The sequence below is a fragment of the Oenanthe melanoleuca genome, chromosome Z (genome assembly GCF_029582105.1).
Source record: "Oenanthe melanoleuca isolate GR-GAL-2019-014 chromosome Z, OMel1.0, whole genome shotgun sequence".
In the NCBI taxonomy this organism is placed as follows: Eukaryota; Metazoa; Chordata; class Aves; order Passeriformes; family Muscicapidae; genus Oenanthe; species Oenanthe melanoleuca.
Genome location: NC_079362.1, coordinates 18284441 through 18300237, shown reverse-complemented (window position 1 = coordinate 18300237; position 15797 = coordinate 18284441). Strand labels below are relative to the sequence as shown.

Here is a 15797-nt window from a genome sequence, read left to right as displayed (position 1 = left end):
GCAAAAATCTCCCCCTAAAACAACCCTCTTTGTGTCCAAAAATCCATCGTAAGAAAAACACCCCATCTAGCTGCACATGAGAAACCTCTTATGCAAGTGAGCGGTCACCACTGGCACCCACCGTGGCATATAACGCTGAGTAGATGCTCAAAGCAGCATGTTTGGATGGAAAGGACCTCCTGGCCTTCTCAATCACCTCCACATCCCCCGTGCAGATGTTGCCGTTGTTGATGAACTGGTGGTGGGCCCGACAGTCGTTTCCAGTGTAGTTGGGCTTGCACACAGTCAGGAAGTAGGGAGCCAAGTTCCCAGTCACCACCTGGCCAGCGTTTACAAAGATGTCAGTGGCAAAAAGTCCAAATGCAAACACTCCTGTGAGGAAAGGTTACAGACAGTGATTATTCAAACAGGTTTAGAAAACATCACTATAACTGAGAGGGAGAGACATAATGAGAGTGGTATAATGTATTTTAAACAAATTTGTGACCAAAAAATAGGATCTCTGAACCTGAAAGAGTAGTGTAGTGCTGAGAAACAATACTTCCCTTATCTAACATAACCACCTAGGATTAAGTACCTTTTGGATTTTGTCTATTTTCCACCTTGATGTTGCAGATTTACAATCCTGGCCTAGCAATATTCGGCATGTACTTTTGGAAGCAAGCCAATGCTTTGCTCTGGAAGACAACTGCAATTCAGCTCATGTCACCAGGAGCAAATCCTGTAATTCACTTGAAAGCAGAACTTTTCCAGGGCTGTGAAGCAACTCTTGATCAATACTGCAAAGTCCCATCCTTTGCTGACTCCCCTTGAGTGTTATCAATACCTGCTACAGCTCCTATGAATATATGAGGGTCTTCCAGATGCATGTAATGCCTACAAAAAGCTACAGAACAGCAGGTTTGCAAAATTTCCAAACCCAAGTGTTCTAAAAGATTAAATCAGCTCTCCTCTTCCCCTTCTCATCACTAAGGTTGATTAAAGCGTCATAAAAACATGGAACAAATAAATGCTGACTTTTGATATAGGAATATTGAGGGTCATGAGTTTTGCTTTCTCCCTTCTGTAGCTCTGTAAGCAAAAGTCATTAAATTATAAATTATCTTAGATTGTTATGTTTTTAAATATGACCAAGAGCTAGAGCTCCAGTGAAATAATCTTAGGAAAGCTGTCATAAAATCTTAAGAGCTGGCACCACCATGACTGTAACATTTTCAGTTTCACTGCTTATCTATACTGAGTTAAAAAAAAAGATTAAAGGGCTGCTCTAGTCTGAGACACAAAAAATATGATGGACTCTAAATAATGCAGCATGTACTGACAGTAACATAAAATAAAATTATAACTAAAATGGTTTTGTTGTGTAAGTGTTGAGTGGGGCTTGCCTGTGCCAGTTGGTCAGAGACATGTTTGGTGTCACTGTGGCACAGATCCCTGTCTGGGGTACTGATGGGAAGAGCCCTTCCCTTGGGAAACAGCCTGGAGGGGCTGCAGGACTGCAGAGCTGTTCCTCCTCACCATCCTTCCCAAAGGTCTGCAAGGGGCATCAAGCAGTAAGATGATTCTGGAGGTTGAATGCATTACTGTACTTCATATGTGTTTATTTTTATTTATTATTAATGAATTGGTATTTGATCATGGATTTAAAAAGCCAGTGGTGGCCAAAGAAGGAGGCTGCCTTCCTCTGGTTTTAGGCTGCAGGACTGGCCCCTATCTTTTCAATGGTGTAACTGTTTTCCTCCCATTTGTCTTGCTAAGTGTGTTTAAAAGGAGACAGCACAGAGACTGCTCCTTTATCTCTCTGGTAATATTTCAAACCCATGGTTTTCCATGGCCATTAGGAACTTCTCACGTACATAATTAATGCACAAGCAAGTTCAAAGGAAAAAGGCAGATGTTTTCAGCCTGGTGAAACAGCTGAAGTTATAACAGAGACGAACCTAGTTTTATATACATCATCCTGTCGAAATTTAATTTTTTTTGGCACCACTTGCTTTAAATAGCAACTTTCTGATGTGCTGTGCAAATTACTGGGAGTGCAGTGAGGATTACCACCCAGCCTTTACAATAATTAGAGGAAATGTAAGTGTCAGGCAGTCTGGCTCATGGTCTTTATCGTGTAAGTACAAGCCAAGAACCAAGACATTTCAGGAAAAGCTCACGAGCTACAAAAAACTATTTCCATCTCAGGAAGTGCATATATACAAAGGTACTTCTCTCCATTAAGGAAAGAAGTTTAACACCTGCATTTTCTTAAAATTTGGTAGCACAGAAAGTGCTACCTTTCTGGAGAAGAGCAGAGCAAGCCACAGCTGAAACCCTTATCACGTTCTGACTGTGGTGCATTCTGGCTGCTGCAGTTCCTCTCTCTCAGGTGTGCCAAGCTGCGCCCTGTGAAAATTACAGCACAATGAGTCTGGCTGGCAGGGGTGAGACCCTCACAGGCTGATTTAGCCTCACGTCTCTGGAGACATGGAACAAGGGTTGGCTGTAATTGATTTAAAAGCTGTAATGCCAGTGTGCCTGGGCAGTGCTGGATAGTCCCCTGATGGTTTTTGTACCTCAGGAATCATTCTCTTCAATGGATTTGTTCAATGACCTACAGCAGCTAAACTCACTGACCAGAGCACAAAAATGCAGTGATGTGATTGCCAGCTTTTTAGAGGCAGACAAATTGCTCTGAAAGGCTTCATGGGAAGGGCAACTAGCCCCAGCTCTTCGGGGTCATACAGCTCACGTCCGTGATACAATGTCAGGGGGAAAGAATGGGAGAAGATGTGCCTCTTCCAGACTTTGATACTCAGGTGTAAGGGGGGGGTGGTGCCATCCTTTATTTCAGCATGCACACTCTGGGCTAGAAAACATGGGAATGAACTCCAGTGCAGAACTTGGCATATGCTGAGAAAAGATGGGAACAGTGCAAGCTACACGGGAGGCAGACCTACAGCTGCTCACTAGCAGAAAGAATAAAGGTTAACTGCAATTACATAAAGCCAATCTTTCCCCTCATCCACTCATGTCACATAGTCTGGCTGCAAAAAGAGGCCTTAAAGAAGAGGCAGAAGCTATGTCTGGAAAGGCCTCCTGACTTCTTCTCACTGTGCTGACTACTCTCAGCTGTGTTTGTGTCTCTAGAGCAGCTAGAAAGAGGAGCCTGGAAGACAAAACAACAAGTAGCATGTAACTGGGAGAGATAGCTTATACCAGATATAAGAGGGCAGCCTGTACCCCCTGCTACTCTCTCAGCTGCTCTACAGAGATCAGATTTTTAACATATCTTTACCTCCAGTGAGAAAGACCGTAGACAAAGTAAACATTCAAGCCAAAAAAAGAACAAACAAGAAAAGTCCTGTTGAAAAATGCTGAGGACAGACAAAGTGAAGCTTGACTTTCCAGAGTCATCTCAGCTGAACATTTGCCTTGGCAGAAAAGTCGAAGTATTTAGCAGTTTCAGTTTTGAATGCTTAATTTTTAATTTCTCCACATACACAACCCTCTGAATGACTGTCAAAAAGTCATCCATGAACCCCTGGCTTCTGGGCTCTCACCCACATCCTATTCTCATGTTCTATCTCCCATCAAGCTCCTTGTGTGGCTGTTCATCAGTGTTGCCACCTCCAGGTCTGCTGCTTTTTCTAACAGAGGCATCTGCCCTGAAGAAGAATCCAGATCTTCTCACTCACTGCAGCCTCAGTACAACCCTCTGTCCTCCCTGCAATTCATGCTCAAGCTCTCTTCTTCCACCCTGAATCTACGTAACATCAGTCACTGCAGCCACTTGCTGACTCCGTGGAAACTCTCACTATTAGAGGCATTTAAAATGCCACTGATTTGAAAAAAAACCAAATTACCAAATCACCACCACAATAAAAATCAACAAAACCTGCCTTGGGACTTGTAGAAGAGCAGCTGAAAAGACATTGGGAAGAGACAAGTGAGACGCCAGTTTGTGGAAATAAGAATCGGGAAGTAGAAGGTTTTATTAAGGAAAAATTATGAAACCCTTAAGTAAAGTGACAGAAGGAACAATGCACTGAAGGACTCATAAGACATCAGATGCTAGGCTCTTCAGTAGCATATCATGTTGTCTACTAAGGATATTTATTTAGGTACTCTTCTCTGTCCCAGTCAATTCTCTGAATTTGTCCCTCTCAATCTAACTTGCTTGGAAAATATTCCTATTTCACATGCACACTCACACTCACCTAAACCCTTTCCCACCCTTCTGTTTTTCAAGGAAAATTACAGTTTCATGGGAGAGTGTCCCTGGAAGGACTCAGAACTCTATGGGAATGATGATTCTCAACCTACCTCTGAATGTTCTGCTCTAAGAATCCTGTGCATCCAATAAAGCCATACATTTATAGTCCTGTGACTCAGACTCTGCTCAACTACCCTTCATCACTACATCTTAGAGGGTGTAAAAGAGACCTGTATCATTAATCCATTTTACAGTAGCAGAGATGGAGGTTGCAGGGGAATTTATTGTCCTGTTGCCATGGCATCAGGAACAGACTCAACATCAAGCTTCTGAGCACTCATAACCTCATCCTAAGATCGGCTTTGATCTTTCACTGAAGACCCCACAACGCTCACTACTCCAGGGATCTACTACTCCTGAGTCTGCCTGCTTAACCTGTGTGTGTCCTGACTGGATACTGTTCTCCCCTGACATAAGAAGGAAGACACATGGTCTGACCATGCCAGAAGAAATTCAGTTCCCACTGCAAAAGTACTCTGGAGGATCAAGACTCCTCCTGGCAGATGCACAGGGTATCTTCCTTCCTCACTGCTTTCACAACCACCAGTTTTCATGGGGGCAGCTGCCAGCTCAGAGCCTGGCATCAAAGAGAACAGTAAGGGCTGATTTGTCCCCAGCACAGAGACCAGTTCCTCACTGTGGAGGTTCTCCAGTAAAAACATCTCCAGTAGTTCAAGCTGCTGCAGCCATTTAGGTTCCAGGCAACACCCCAAATACAGCTTGAGCCTTGTGGAAAGGCAGCCAGTTAATGACAGAAGATGCACTGTTTCACAGTGAACTTCAGATGCAGGCAGACAGAAGGACAAGGTCAGGGAAGCTGTCTTGTGCAACTGCTCAGGGAATTGACAGAGCTCTGGGGTATATCTATCCTACTACAATAAACCAAATGTGTGTATAAATCTTGTAAACCTTTATTTGCCGAACTAAAGTCTTAATTTGCTGAAATAAAGCCCTAATTTAATTATTTAGCTGCCCACTGTGAAGTGTCACCATGCTTTAGATTAAGTTGTCAACAGAAGCTGATCTGCACCATTTGTTAACAGCAAATTATGTGCATCTGAAGTCTAAGCCACTGGTAACAAGCTGATGAAGCATGCTGAATTTCTAGATATCTGAACTAGAAAGGGGCTGCTTGCACCTTATCAGGGCTTTGCAGGTAGACAACTTAATCACATGGATTAGAAACCGAATATAATGAAATGCAACACAATACATGCCATAGTCACCCTGTCAGACTGGGTCAGGGAGGTCTGAATCCCTGATTCTGGGGGTGTGATAGCAGCTGTACATAAAAAGGCTAAAACCTTGACTGAAACCATTCACTAAAATATTTTATAACCTCTATTTGCAACACAAAGGATTTAGTAGAACACACAAGCAAATGCAAGGTGGAATGATGTTAACAAAGAGCTGAATGTGAAATTACAAGACAGAATGAATATAAAAAGCTGTGTACACTCAAGTTGAGAGATAAGGAGAAGAGGCAGAGGCCCAGGAAACAGCCACCCTTACAGATTAGTTTCTCAAAGGTTCAGCATATGGACAAAAAGTTTTGGCACCAGAAATTGATGACAGAACTGCTAGGAAAGGTAGGGAGAGGAGAGAGAATGTGCTTAAAGTAAAGCAGTGCAGCAACAATATATTAGAAAAAACTATTCTGAAGAAATTGCACACCAATAGTTTGTCAAAAAAAAATAGTCAAAATCTTTTTCTGAAAGAAGTCTGTAAAACAACTTTAAAAGATAAAGAGGAAGATGGAACAAATTGAAGCATACATCAAAGTCTTATGTTTTCAAGCTAGGCCAGCTTTCTTTCACTGATAAAGAAAGTGGTTTTCTAAATATAGGGAACATAGCAGGCTTCACCAATCTAGGCTGCAATACAGGACTTGATATACACTGCAGCAAGGTGAGAGGCAGTCTTTTGCCACAGAAACAAATGTCTATCAGCATGAAGGATGCTTGTCTGGGCCAAGAAGCAAGAAGAAATTGTGGTTCTGCTTCACGTAGACAAAGAATTAGGGAGAGATTTAAAGCAAAGCTCAACATTCAGAGTCATGACTAAACTCGGGCTCTTAGAAACAGATGTGTGCTGAGACCTTGAGGAAAACAAGGAGTGAATCAACAGAGAGCACAGTAAACAAGATAGGAAAAAACCAGAAAAGAAACATGGGGCTTTGTTAGCATTCCAGAAAAGCTGTAGGTTTTTTGTTTTGCTCTACTTTCATAGAGCAAAAAAGTCCTTAATTCTGTATACATGAAAGAAAAATAAGAGCAGAAAAGCTCAAATCTAGCAACCAAAACCCAGAAGATCCAATGGAGATTGTATTACAAGGGTCTCTGTCCTTCACAGGACCAAAAGACAGCTTGAAGTCTCCCTTTTTGGGTCTCTCTGCAAAACATAAATTAACGTTCATTGAAGTATCTGTGGCTTTCTGCTTTTTTTGTGGAAAGCACATTTAGGCTACAATTCTTAAAATCATGTCTCTTCCCAGCAAGTTCCATTACAGAGCTGGGGGGGAGAAAAAGCCTCTTTGCCCTCCTAAAATTTGGGACCAGCTTTCAAAAATTCTCCATGATGTGCTTGAAGGTCAGACAGTAGTGTTCATTTTTCCTGACACATGAGAACCTAGACACTCGGCAGGATTTTTCTCATCCTTTTGAATAATATAAACTCCAATGCCTTATAAGGCAATTTTCCAAGGAGTTAGGTAACTGCTTTTTGCAGGTACTCAATAAGACTTGCTCAAATATCTGGGTACCAAAACTAAATTGGCAGCAAACCTTTTTGCAACAAGCCAAACTGCTTGCTAGGGAAGAGAACTTACTTGCAAGAGAACTTAGTTAATCAGCTCTGTAACTCTTGGCCCTAAAGTTTATCAAGAGAAGGCACACACAGAGAAATCCATGTGCAAGCAACCTAGCTGTCTTTGCAGAGCCAAGCACTTGGGGAGCTTCATTTTGGAGTAGGCAGCTGTGTGGATCATCTAACTCCTCTGGCTCATCCAGGCACAGGTTACAGCTACTCAATCCACGCCATGTTTTCAAAACACAGGTGAAATGCAAAATGAAAAACATGTAGTTATCTTCAGTTCCTTTCATTAATTATTTCATCCAGCAAATTCTACTTCTCTTTCACTGCAGAGGCAGTGAAAATGTTTCAGAAGAAAACAAGCACATAGTGCAGTTTTTGACAAGACAAAGACTTCAAGCCTTTCCTAATAATATTAACTTCATTTTTCTCAGGAAGAAAAACACAGGTGCAAAACCAAGATTCATTTCCCTAGCATGGCTTATGTCCTGCTACACTATGAGAGTCCACTGTATCATTGCTACCTCCTTATCTTCCACCAGAGGAGAAACAACAGCAAGAATGTTTAAGAATAAAGCCAACTGCAAGAAAACATACTGAGGAAATACTTAACCTCCATGACCACAAGAGTGTTTGTTTGAGATTTTGCAACATGCCAAATGTGCTGAAACAGTCAAAAAGCCCTGAGTGGCCCAGTGGACATTGGTACCTTGCTTCTCTCTTAATGGCAGTTGACTGTCCATCAATATATCCTGGGGGTTATGTGAGTGCAAGGGTGTTTTACTTCAAACTGCATTTCTGTGTCTTTTTGCTCCCACCAGCAGCACACAGACTGAATAACAAAGCACATGTGGTTTGCTTCCACCTCCACAGTGGCAGGAGCCACATTTCACTCCCTACCTTCCATGTATAAAGCAGGAGGCACAGAGAGAGCTGAAGGAGAAGGAATAGCACGGTTACTCCTCCTTTGCAGTGTATATTTGCTGCTGATGAATATGCTAGCACAGGGTAAGGCCTTCAACTCTGTGCTCTGGGGAAGTACCTCTGCCTGCAGCCAGGGCTGTGCCCCATGGAAGCAACACAACACTTGCCACAGCCACAGCAGACATTCTCATTCCAGGTAAAGCTCAAAAATTCAGCAGTGACAGGGAAGAAGTGCCCCAGATGCTTTCAGCTTTTTTGTCCCCACTGCCAGTTCCAAGTCAGACCATGAACTGGGGCTCAGCACTCTGTCAGAGGCAGTGTGGGAGGGTGCTTCACTTCTCAGAGTGCTCAAGGAGGGCACTGCTGTGGTGGTCTGTGGGCAAAGCCCCTCCTGGCCAGTGGGGAGCCATCTGAGGAGCCACTGGCCCATGCCATCAGCCACACATCCCATCCTACGCATGAACTTGGGACTCATCAACAGTGTGAAGAAGGTAAAGCGGTTTGCAAGCACCATATAAAGCAACCTCCAAATGGTTTAATGACAGAACTCCATTTCTCAGCAATTAACTCAATGAAAGCTCTAAGAAAAAGCAAATACAATGAAAATAATAATAATAATAATAATAATAATAATAATAATAATAATAATAATTTAAAGTGAGGTCTGGCTTTTTTACGCTGTGTTCAGCTGAACATTATGTGGCAGAGCTATGGATGTTAAAATGAGAGCTGAAAAGAAAAATGCCAGATAGATGAGCTGGTGAGGATAAATTTGTAACTAAGATGGGTAGCTCACATAAACTAGCAATGATGGATATATTCATATAAGGATTTGATTGGTTTAACCTTTGTTTAGGAGTCTCAAAAAGGCATTAAGCTCAGCAGAATGTGATCTAAACCAGCTCCAGCCAGCATGATATGGCAAATTTTGAAAGTTACCTTGGAAATCCTGAGGGGACTATCCCTCTAAGGTGGAAGATGCCTGTAAAGATTTCACAGCTTAATTAATTTTGTGATGTACTTTGTAAGGGTGTTTTGTCCTGGTTTGGTGCAAGCAGGGTCCAAGCCTGCAGTGCACAGGATGCTTACCTATAAAACGTATTATTCTCCGAAGCAGTGGGTTCAGGTAACAGCACTCTCCAGTCAAAATAGTTTTCTCTTGAATAATGAGAGTTTCTCGGGTTGACTTTATGAAATACATGGATATCTCACCAATAAAAATCTGCCAAGAAAACGGAGAGAAACAGGACGTTAAAAATTACACGAGCGAACATTGAAACTGCTGGGTGACTGCTTGCAGCCCACAGACAGTGCTACACAGCCATGTGTTTTGGGGACACTGTGCCTGCATTGTGGGGCTCAGCATTACTGAGAGACACCCAGCTCCCACCCTGGAGAGGGATCACTCCTGCACTCAGTTGTGCAGAGACCCAGAGAGGCTGACTTCAGTCGTGGGGTGGATTGTCGTGGTGCATCTCTCCCCCTCTGCTGGCTGCACTCTGAGCTGAGAAATGCTCATTAAGCCTCAGCCTTGACGAGCTGCACCTGGACTAAGCCCCTGTTGAGCATATCAGAAACACTGTCCATTCCCAGGAAATCTGCTGTCTAATGAGCACCTGCTTTATCACGAACAGCCTTGGAAACTTGTTTTTCTTGTCTGAATAACAACCCAAGTTAAATAATATTTTTGTTGAACTTTCCAAAAAAGCTACCAACTTGAATTGTGCCCAGGGTGGAAGATTACCATAACTAAAGCCCACTCTATTGTGACCTTCTAAACAATGGTTCAAAGTGAGATCCTTTTTGACCTCTCAATTCCCAGAAGATAAAGGGGTAATGTGTATGTCTCAAACATTGATAGCTGGATGGCCATGGAGCCAAACAAGGACTACTGGAATTAACAGACCAGAAATGTTGGTAATAACGAAGGACTGTTGTTATTAAAACCCTGTGAGAAAAACCAGTATTTAACTAAATGTTCTATTACCAAAAATGAAGTCTACAAGAACCACTGATCATGATGTTAGACATGCTTATGTATTAGGTATTTTTATATGATCTGAACATTCATGCTCTCTATAAATGTAATTGCTGCTTCCCATAGGAGTAGGATCATTATTTCTTAAGCACTTAGAACTAATTTAGTTCTGCTGCACTGAGCCCTATCTACCCTTACTAAAGCTAGACAGAATTTAATCACAGGCTTTAGAGGCAATGATGGTTCACATACAGCAGGAACTTCTGAAAATACCACCCATCATATTCTGTTAGCAGGCTTTAGAAAGGGAAACTGGGACCCTTTCACAAAGACAGAGTTTGTAATTGAAGTCTTTAATATTAAAAAAAAAAACCCACCAGGGGTGGAAGAATGGGCTTTTAAAGGGGAGCACTCAAAATTATTAATTTAATATATTATTACAGGACATACACAAGAGGGATTATTAAGGGACAATCAAGGAAATACATAACAGAAGTGTTTGTGTACGCACACACAGGGTGACACAGACACCCAGAGTTAGTATAAATGTCACAGAAGTCACCTCAGTTTACTCTGACTGATGGAATGGTGTGTTGTTTCAAGGACAACAATTTATCCTTATTAAGCCAGATGAGTGTCCTTATTGATTATTGACATTCAAGCCAAGTATGCTCAACCTCTTTATAATTCTGCCTGCTGATGGCAAGAGATGTGGAGCTCTAAAATGCATGTCGATAATGGCATCTGGAGGGGAGCTGATGCATGGGAGCTCCACTGAAATATAGCCTTTATCCCGTTTCACTCCATCTGCTCTTAACAGAATTGGCAAGCAGTTCAATAAGCTCAGCTCACTAACGATGGGGCTGGGAATTAAGAAAAAGACCATCTGCACTAAAGCAGTTTGAAAGTGACACTGTTTCAAACTGGTTATTATTTGAATTATGATGATGTTCAGAAGTTTGAATTACTGCTTTGGCTCTCTGTCTGCCCAGGGCTGTACATACACACTGAGAGACAATTCACAACCTGGAGGAATTCCACTCTATGAACAAAGGGGCTACTTGACTTTAAAATATCCTAAACTTTTCAAATCCAAGAGACTTAGGTATAAAACATACTAATAGTCCTCCGTAACAATACATCCATCTTTAAAGTTCCTTTACATCACAAGTTAACAGAGTATTTTCCCGCTTCAATTCCCACCTTTGTTTCTATAAATCTAGCTGCCTGGCATATCCTAGCAAAGCCCATATGCATAGATTAGTTCCACTTAGACTCAGGAGTAAATTTTGCCAGGCTGTAAATCTGTTCAATTCTGTTCCACCGATTTAAGCAGAATTATCCCAGATTTGCTACAGCGTAACAGTTCAAAATTTGATTTTTAAAAATGAATACTGCCTTTGGTCAAATGCAGAGTTTAGGTATATCGCAATAAAGCCATGTTTATGTGGAGATACAAAGTGATTCAACATAACTGGACCACTCTTGTCATGTCATCTCTGGCACTGAATTTAGTTGCTGAAATATTTTTTCTTGTATGCTTAATATGGGCTTTCTAGAAAGTCAGCCTTGCCATTCCCTAAAAATTCAAGGGGCAGTTGGACACCTGATTCTGAAAGCTAATCTGTCTGTATGCAGTTGAATGTGATATGAATAGCTCTCAAAGAACTTGTTCTATTTTTTTTCCCCAGGCATTTCTGAAATCAAGCAACTCCACTGATTCTCATGATTTAAACCCTGATGATGCTGCATGAGCAGGGTCCACATCCAGCCAAGTTCTCCAGCTGGCCTCCCAAAATCAATCACTGGCACTACTGAGTACCTCAGCTCCTGCCAAAGCAGAATCAGCACTCTAGGAATGGGGACAAATCAGTTCCATAGCTGATCTCTAAATATAGACTCTGTGTCTAAATATGGGTGGAAAAAAACACCCCTAAGTAAACTGCTTTTATTTATGTTTGGGAAAACAATACAATGTTACTGAACTTCTGTATCATACTAGCTTAATTAGACAAGAAATGTCAGGAGAATTGCACAGGATTGAAAGCACAAGAGATCTGCAGTCTGGCAGTATAGGTAATAGGGAAGCAAAGGTAGTGCCCTGGATGTGTTTTTGTTCTCAGCTTCCTGAATGCAATAGCAGCTCATCCACACTCTGAGGACATATTGTGTGAGAACTCTTGCTCACATTCCATTTCCTATTACTAACAGGTAAAAATACAAGGATGACCCAAAGCCCCAGTACGAATTAGAAGTACCCACCCAGCAGTCATATTTCCTCTGCTGATTTCAACCTCTCCAGTGAGAAAACTTCTCCAATTTTCCCTGCCTTCCCATTACTGGCAGTGTCACCAAATATTTGCCCTGCAATGTTCAGCTCTCAAAGCCTTATGCTGCACACGCTTTACTTATTTCCTGGCTCATCCTGACCCAGCAGATGATAAAATTATCTGTCCATTTTCCTCTTCAATAGTCTTTTATCCATGATAGTCCTTGAGCTGACATTTTCAGACAGTGAAATGTCTCATCTTCCCTTTTCAAGTTCTCAGCACAGCATTAGCAGCTGATACTCCCTGCACTCCTGTACAGATTACCGACAGTTCGTAATTTAATTATCAATTTAATCAACAAAATAATGGAACTGTTGCTTTTAAAGGGACATGTAATCTTTTTTCTTCCTATAGCACTTTCCAATAAGCTCACAAAATGGATCATTTACACATCTTTGTTAAAAAAAAATTAAAATAAAAAAATATTTTAAAAATATTTAAAAAAGGATGTAAACATCAAGAAGACTTGTTTCTGTGAGGATGAAATAAAATTAATTATCCAGGAATGTGTCTGTGGTACAACCAAGAGGACATTACAAAACAGTGGCACCTTGGAGATGCCCTCCTGTGGTAATTGTGCAATGGGACAAGGGTGGGGAGCCACCTTAAAGAGTTGTAATAAATTTACAAGAGTAAAATTATTGATGGTGCTGACAACCATGGACGGGCCCAGCTTTTGTTCCTTTTATCAGTTTTTCTTGGCCTCCTACCTCAGTTCAAGTGCTGTAGCAAAGCTGAGGAGGGCATCCCTTCTTCATCCCCCTGCCATGCTTTTGCTTACTTCTCCAGCAACCATTTCTCCTTGGTCATGTTTCTCCAAACTCCTCTGCAAGAGTGCCACAATCTCATTCCTCTAGTGATCCAGTCACGTTGCCCCAGTCTCACCTCTGTTTTCTTCCCTTTGAAAACCCACTACAGATTCACTGCAACTCCAGCTGCTCACCTCACCTCTCCAGAAGGATCTGCCCTGACAGCCTCCCACTGCTGCTGGCAGAGGCTGTACCTCATGCTGGAAAACATCCTAAACATAACTTATTTTATAACTTTAGTAAGTTTGCACAGAATCAGAGAATGAACTAGGTTGGAAAAGACCTTTGATATCATCAAGTCCAACCTATGTTTGCCTTCTCCCTGGTGGAAGGGAATTAAGAGTTTCTTTCCAGGGCATCGTTCCACCAGGTGAAGGTTGGATGAGCTTAACATCTCAACAGACTGGGAGCAGCACTGAAGATACACAAGAGGTACCAGTGGCCATCAAGGACCATGAATAGACCATCAACTCCAAACAACACCCCTGGCTGGGAAAGGAGTGAGAAGAATGAGGACCTGATTAGAATGAGAAATGAAGATATCTGTAAGCAATAGGAAACCAAATACTAAGACTTGGAACCAATGAACATTAAACCAATAAATATCTATGGCTTTTGACTGTATAAAGTTTGAAAAATCTAGTAAAATATGCGATGTGCATGTCATGGAACGATTTTCTCTGCACACCCGGGCTATGTGAGGATGCAATTATTTCTGTTGCACATCCTGACCAGAAATAAAGTAAAGCCTTGATTCTCTAACACTAAAAATGTCGTTGGAGAGTTTTTGTTTTTCCTCCAGTTTTGGTGACACTCACAGCTGTCCTGTCTCCCCTACACTCAGTCAGTCAGTCAGTCAGTCAGTCAGTCAGTCACTCACTCACTCACTCACTCACTCACTCACTCACTCATGACAAATGTGAAAAAAAAATTTTTGCAATTTTTTCACACTTTCATTGAACACTGGGGTTGTGCGGAAGTTCCCACTGTTTTAATTTCGCCTGCAATTCCACACAGACAAAGGGGCACCAGCCAAGGTGCATGGTGGAGATGCAGGATGCATGACCATGCCCACAGTTTGGGACTGCCTCGTGTCTGTCTCCCTGTGAAAGTTACTTCCTTTGGCTGCTTTTCCTGAAAAAGTACAAGTAATGTAATTTCCCATCACAGCAAGACAATGGAGTTCCTATGCTAGGGAGAATTATGTCAAGTGCAGACACAACCTGCCTTTCCTAGATATTAAATTGACATTATTCTGATTTCTGTGAGCTTTTAAATCCTTCACCTTGTTTACTCCTAACAGCAACCTTGTGGTACAGTCACAGACCACTGTTTACACTGAAACCCCACTCAGGGACATGCTATAACACAAAAATCTCTGCAGCAAACAAAACTGAACTTGGATCTTGGGACACTGTTGCTCTCAGTTCTGGGTAGGTTTCAGCAAGCCATGTGACATTTCCCAAATCCTGTGCAAGGATGCATGGGGCTGTACTTTCAATGTCACAAACAGAAAGAATCAAATTAATCAAGTGTCCAGCATTCCAACAGCAGCCAAGGGGAGGAGTGGATATGAGGAAGGCACTGTCTGCAAGACAGTCTGCATACCGAGCACTGAAAAACAGAGAACAGCAGCAGATGAGGTTGTGGGGCTCTCAACCTCAGTCAGCCAGCTTCAGCATGACTCCACACACTCTCCCCTGGGAGAAGCAGGACTCTTCACCAAAAGGTGACCTTTACAAAATATTCCAGAGGGTGTTTCGTCAGCACTGGCTTGAGCTGGGCCAAAAGCAGTTCTGCCCATTTGCACTGACATGTCTCTAAGGTTTGTATTGGAACAGCTGCAGCCAGGAGAGGAGGCATGTTCTTCAGGCTCTCCAAGGGAGCTCATGTCTTCAAGGACAGAGATCCCACAATCTGTGCTTCAGTGCTGGCCTACCCTCATCGTTAAAGTTTGCCTAACTTTTAATCAATTTCATTTTTTGAAGCTGGTGTCCCTTGCAAGATTGCCTCTCATGATCTGAACAGTCTATTTTTCCCTCTTCTCCACAGTTCCCACTAAGAACATGGCTTATACTGACTTTCACTTTCTGCTGTGAGTTCCTGAATTCCTTAGATCTTTCTCACATTTAGCCTTAGTCCCTGAGGAATACTGATCTGCCATTCTATCTGCTATCCTCAGGATCCAGTACTGACACTGAGACATTCCAAACACAGGTGGCAAACACTTAGCAGCACTTATATTGAGAAAAGGCACCTTAGAAGGCAAGGGGTGGCTGAGGTCTGCCTTGACAACCTAGCCAAGACACAGGATTTCTGCAGTGATCCACAGAAAGGGCCCTGAGGTTTTCCCTGATAAGATCACTATCCCTGAGCACAGGGACCAGCTGAGAGCTCCCTCAGACTCTCTCTTGTCTTTGCCCTCACACCCTGGACAGGTGTTCTCAGACCCCAGGAATCAATATTCTGCAAAACTATACAAGGCAATGAAACAGTGTCTTCAGCTGAATGTTGCAGGCTCACTAATTTTCCAAGGATACAAACTCAATGATTCAATCTGCATTCAATTAGTCACCTCATTCTGTTTTGGAGTGGGTGGTTGCTGTTGTTGAATGAAAACAACAGCAAAGAACAGTTGTAAGTACTTTTCCAGAACAAGAAAACTGCTTTGTTGTTTTGTTTCT

General features: G+C 42.2%; 1 protein-coding gene across 2 annotated transcripts in view; it reads right to left on the bottom strand.

Annotated features, from left to right (window-relative positions):
- Positions 1-15797, bottom strand: part of PLPPR1 (phospholipid phosphatase related 1) — a 121129-nt gene that overhangs the window by 10362 nt on the left and 94970 nt on the right. For both annotated transcript variants that reach the window (XM_056514764.1, XM_056514765.1), the window contains exons 4-5: positions 9086-9218; positions 122-372 (exon numbers count right to left, since the gene is read on the bottom strand). In XM_056514764.1, coding sequence (XP_056370739.1) covers positions 122-372; positions 9086-9218 — 384 coding nt within the window. The remainder of the gene's footprint in view (positions 1-121; positions 373-9085; positions 9219-15797) is intronic.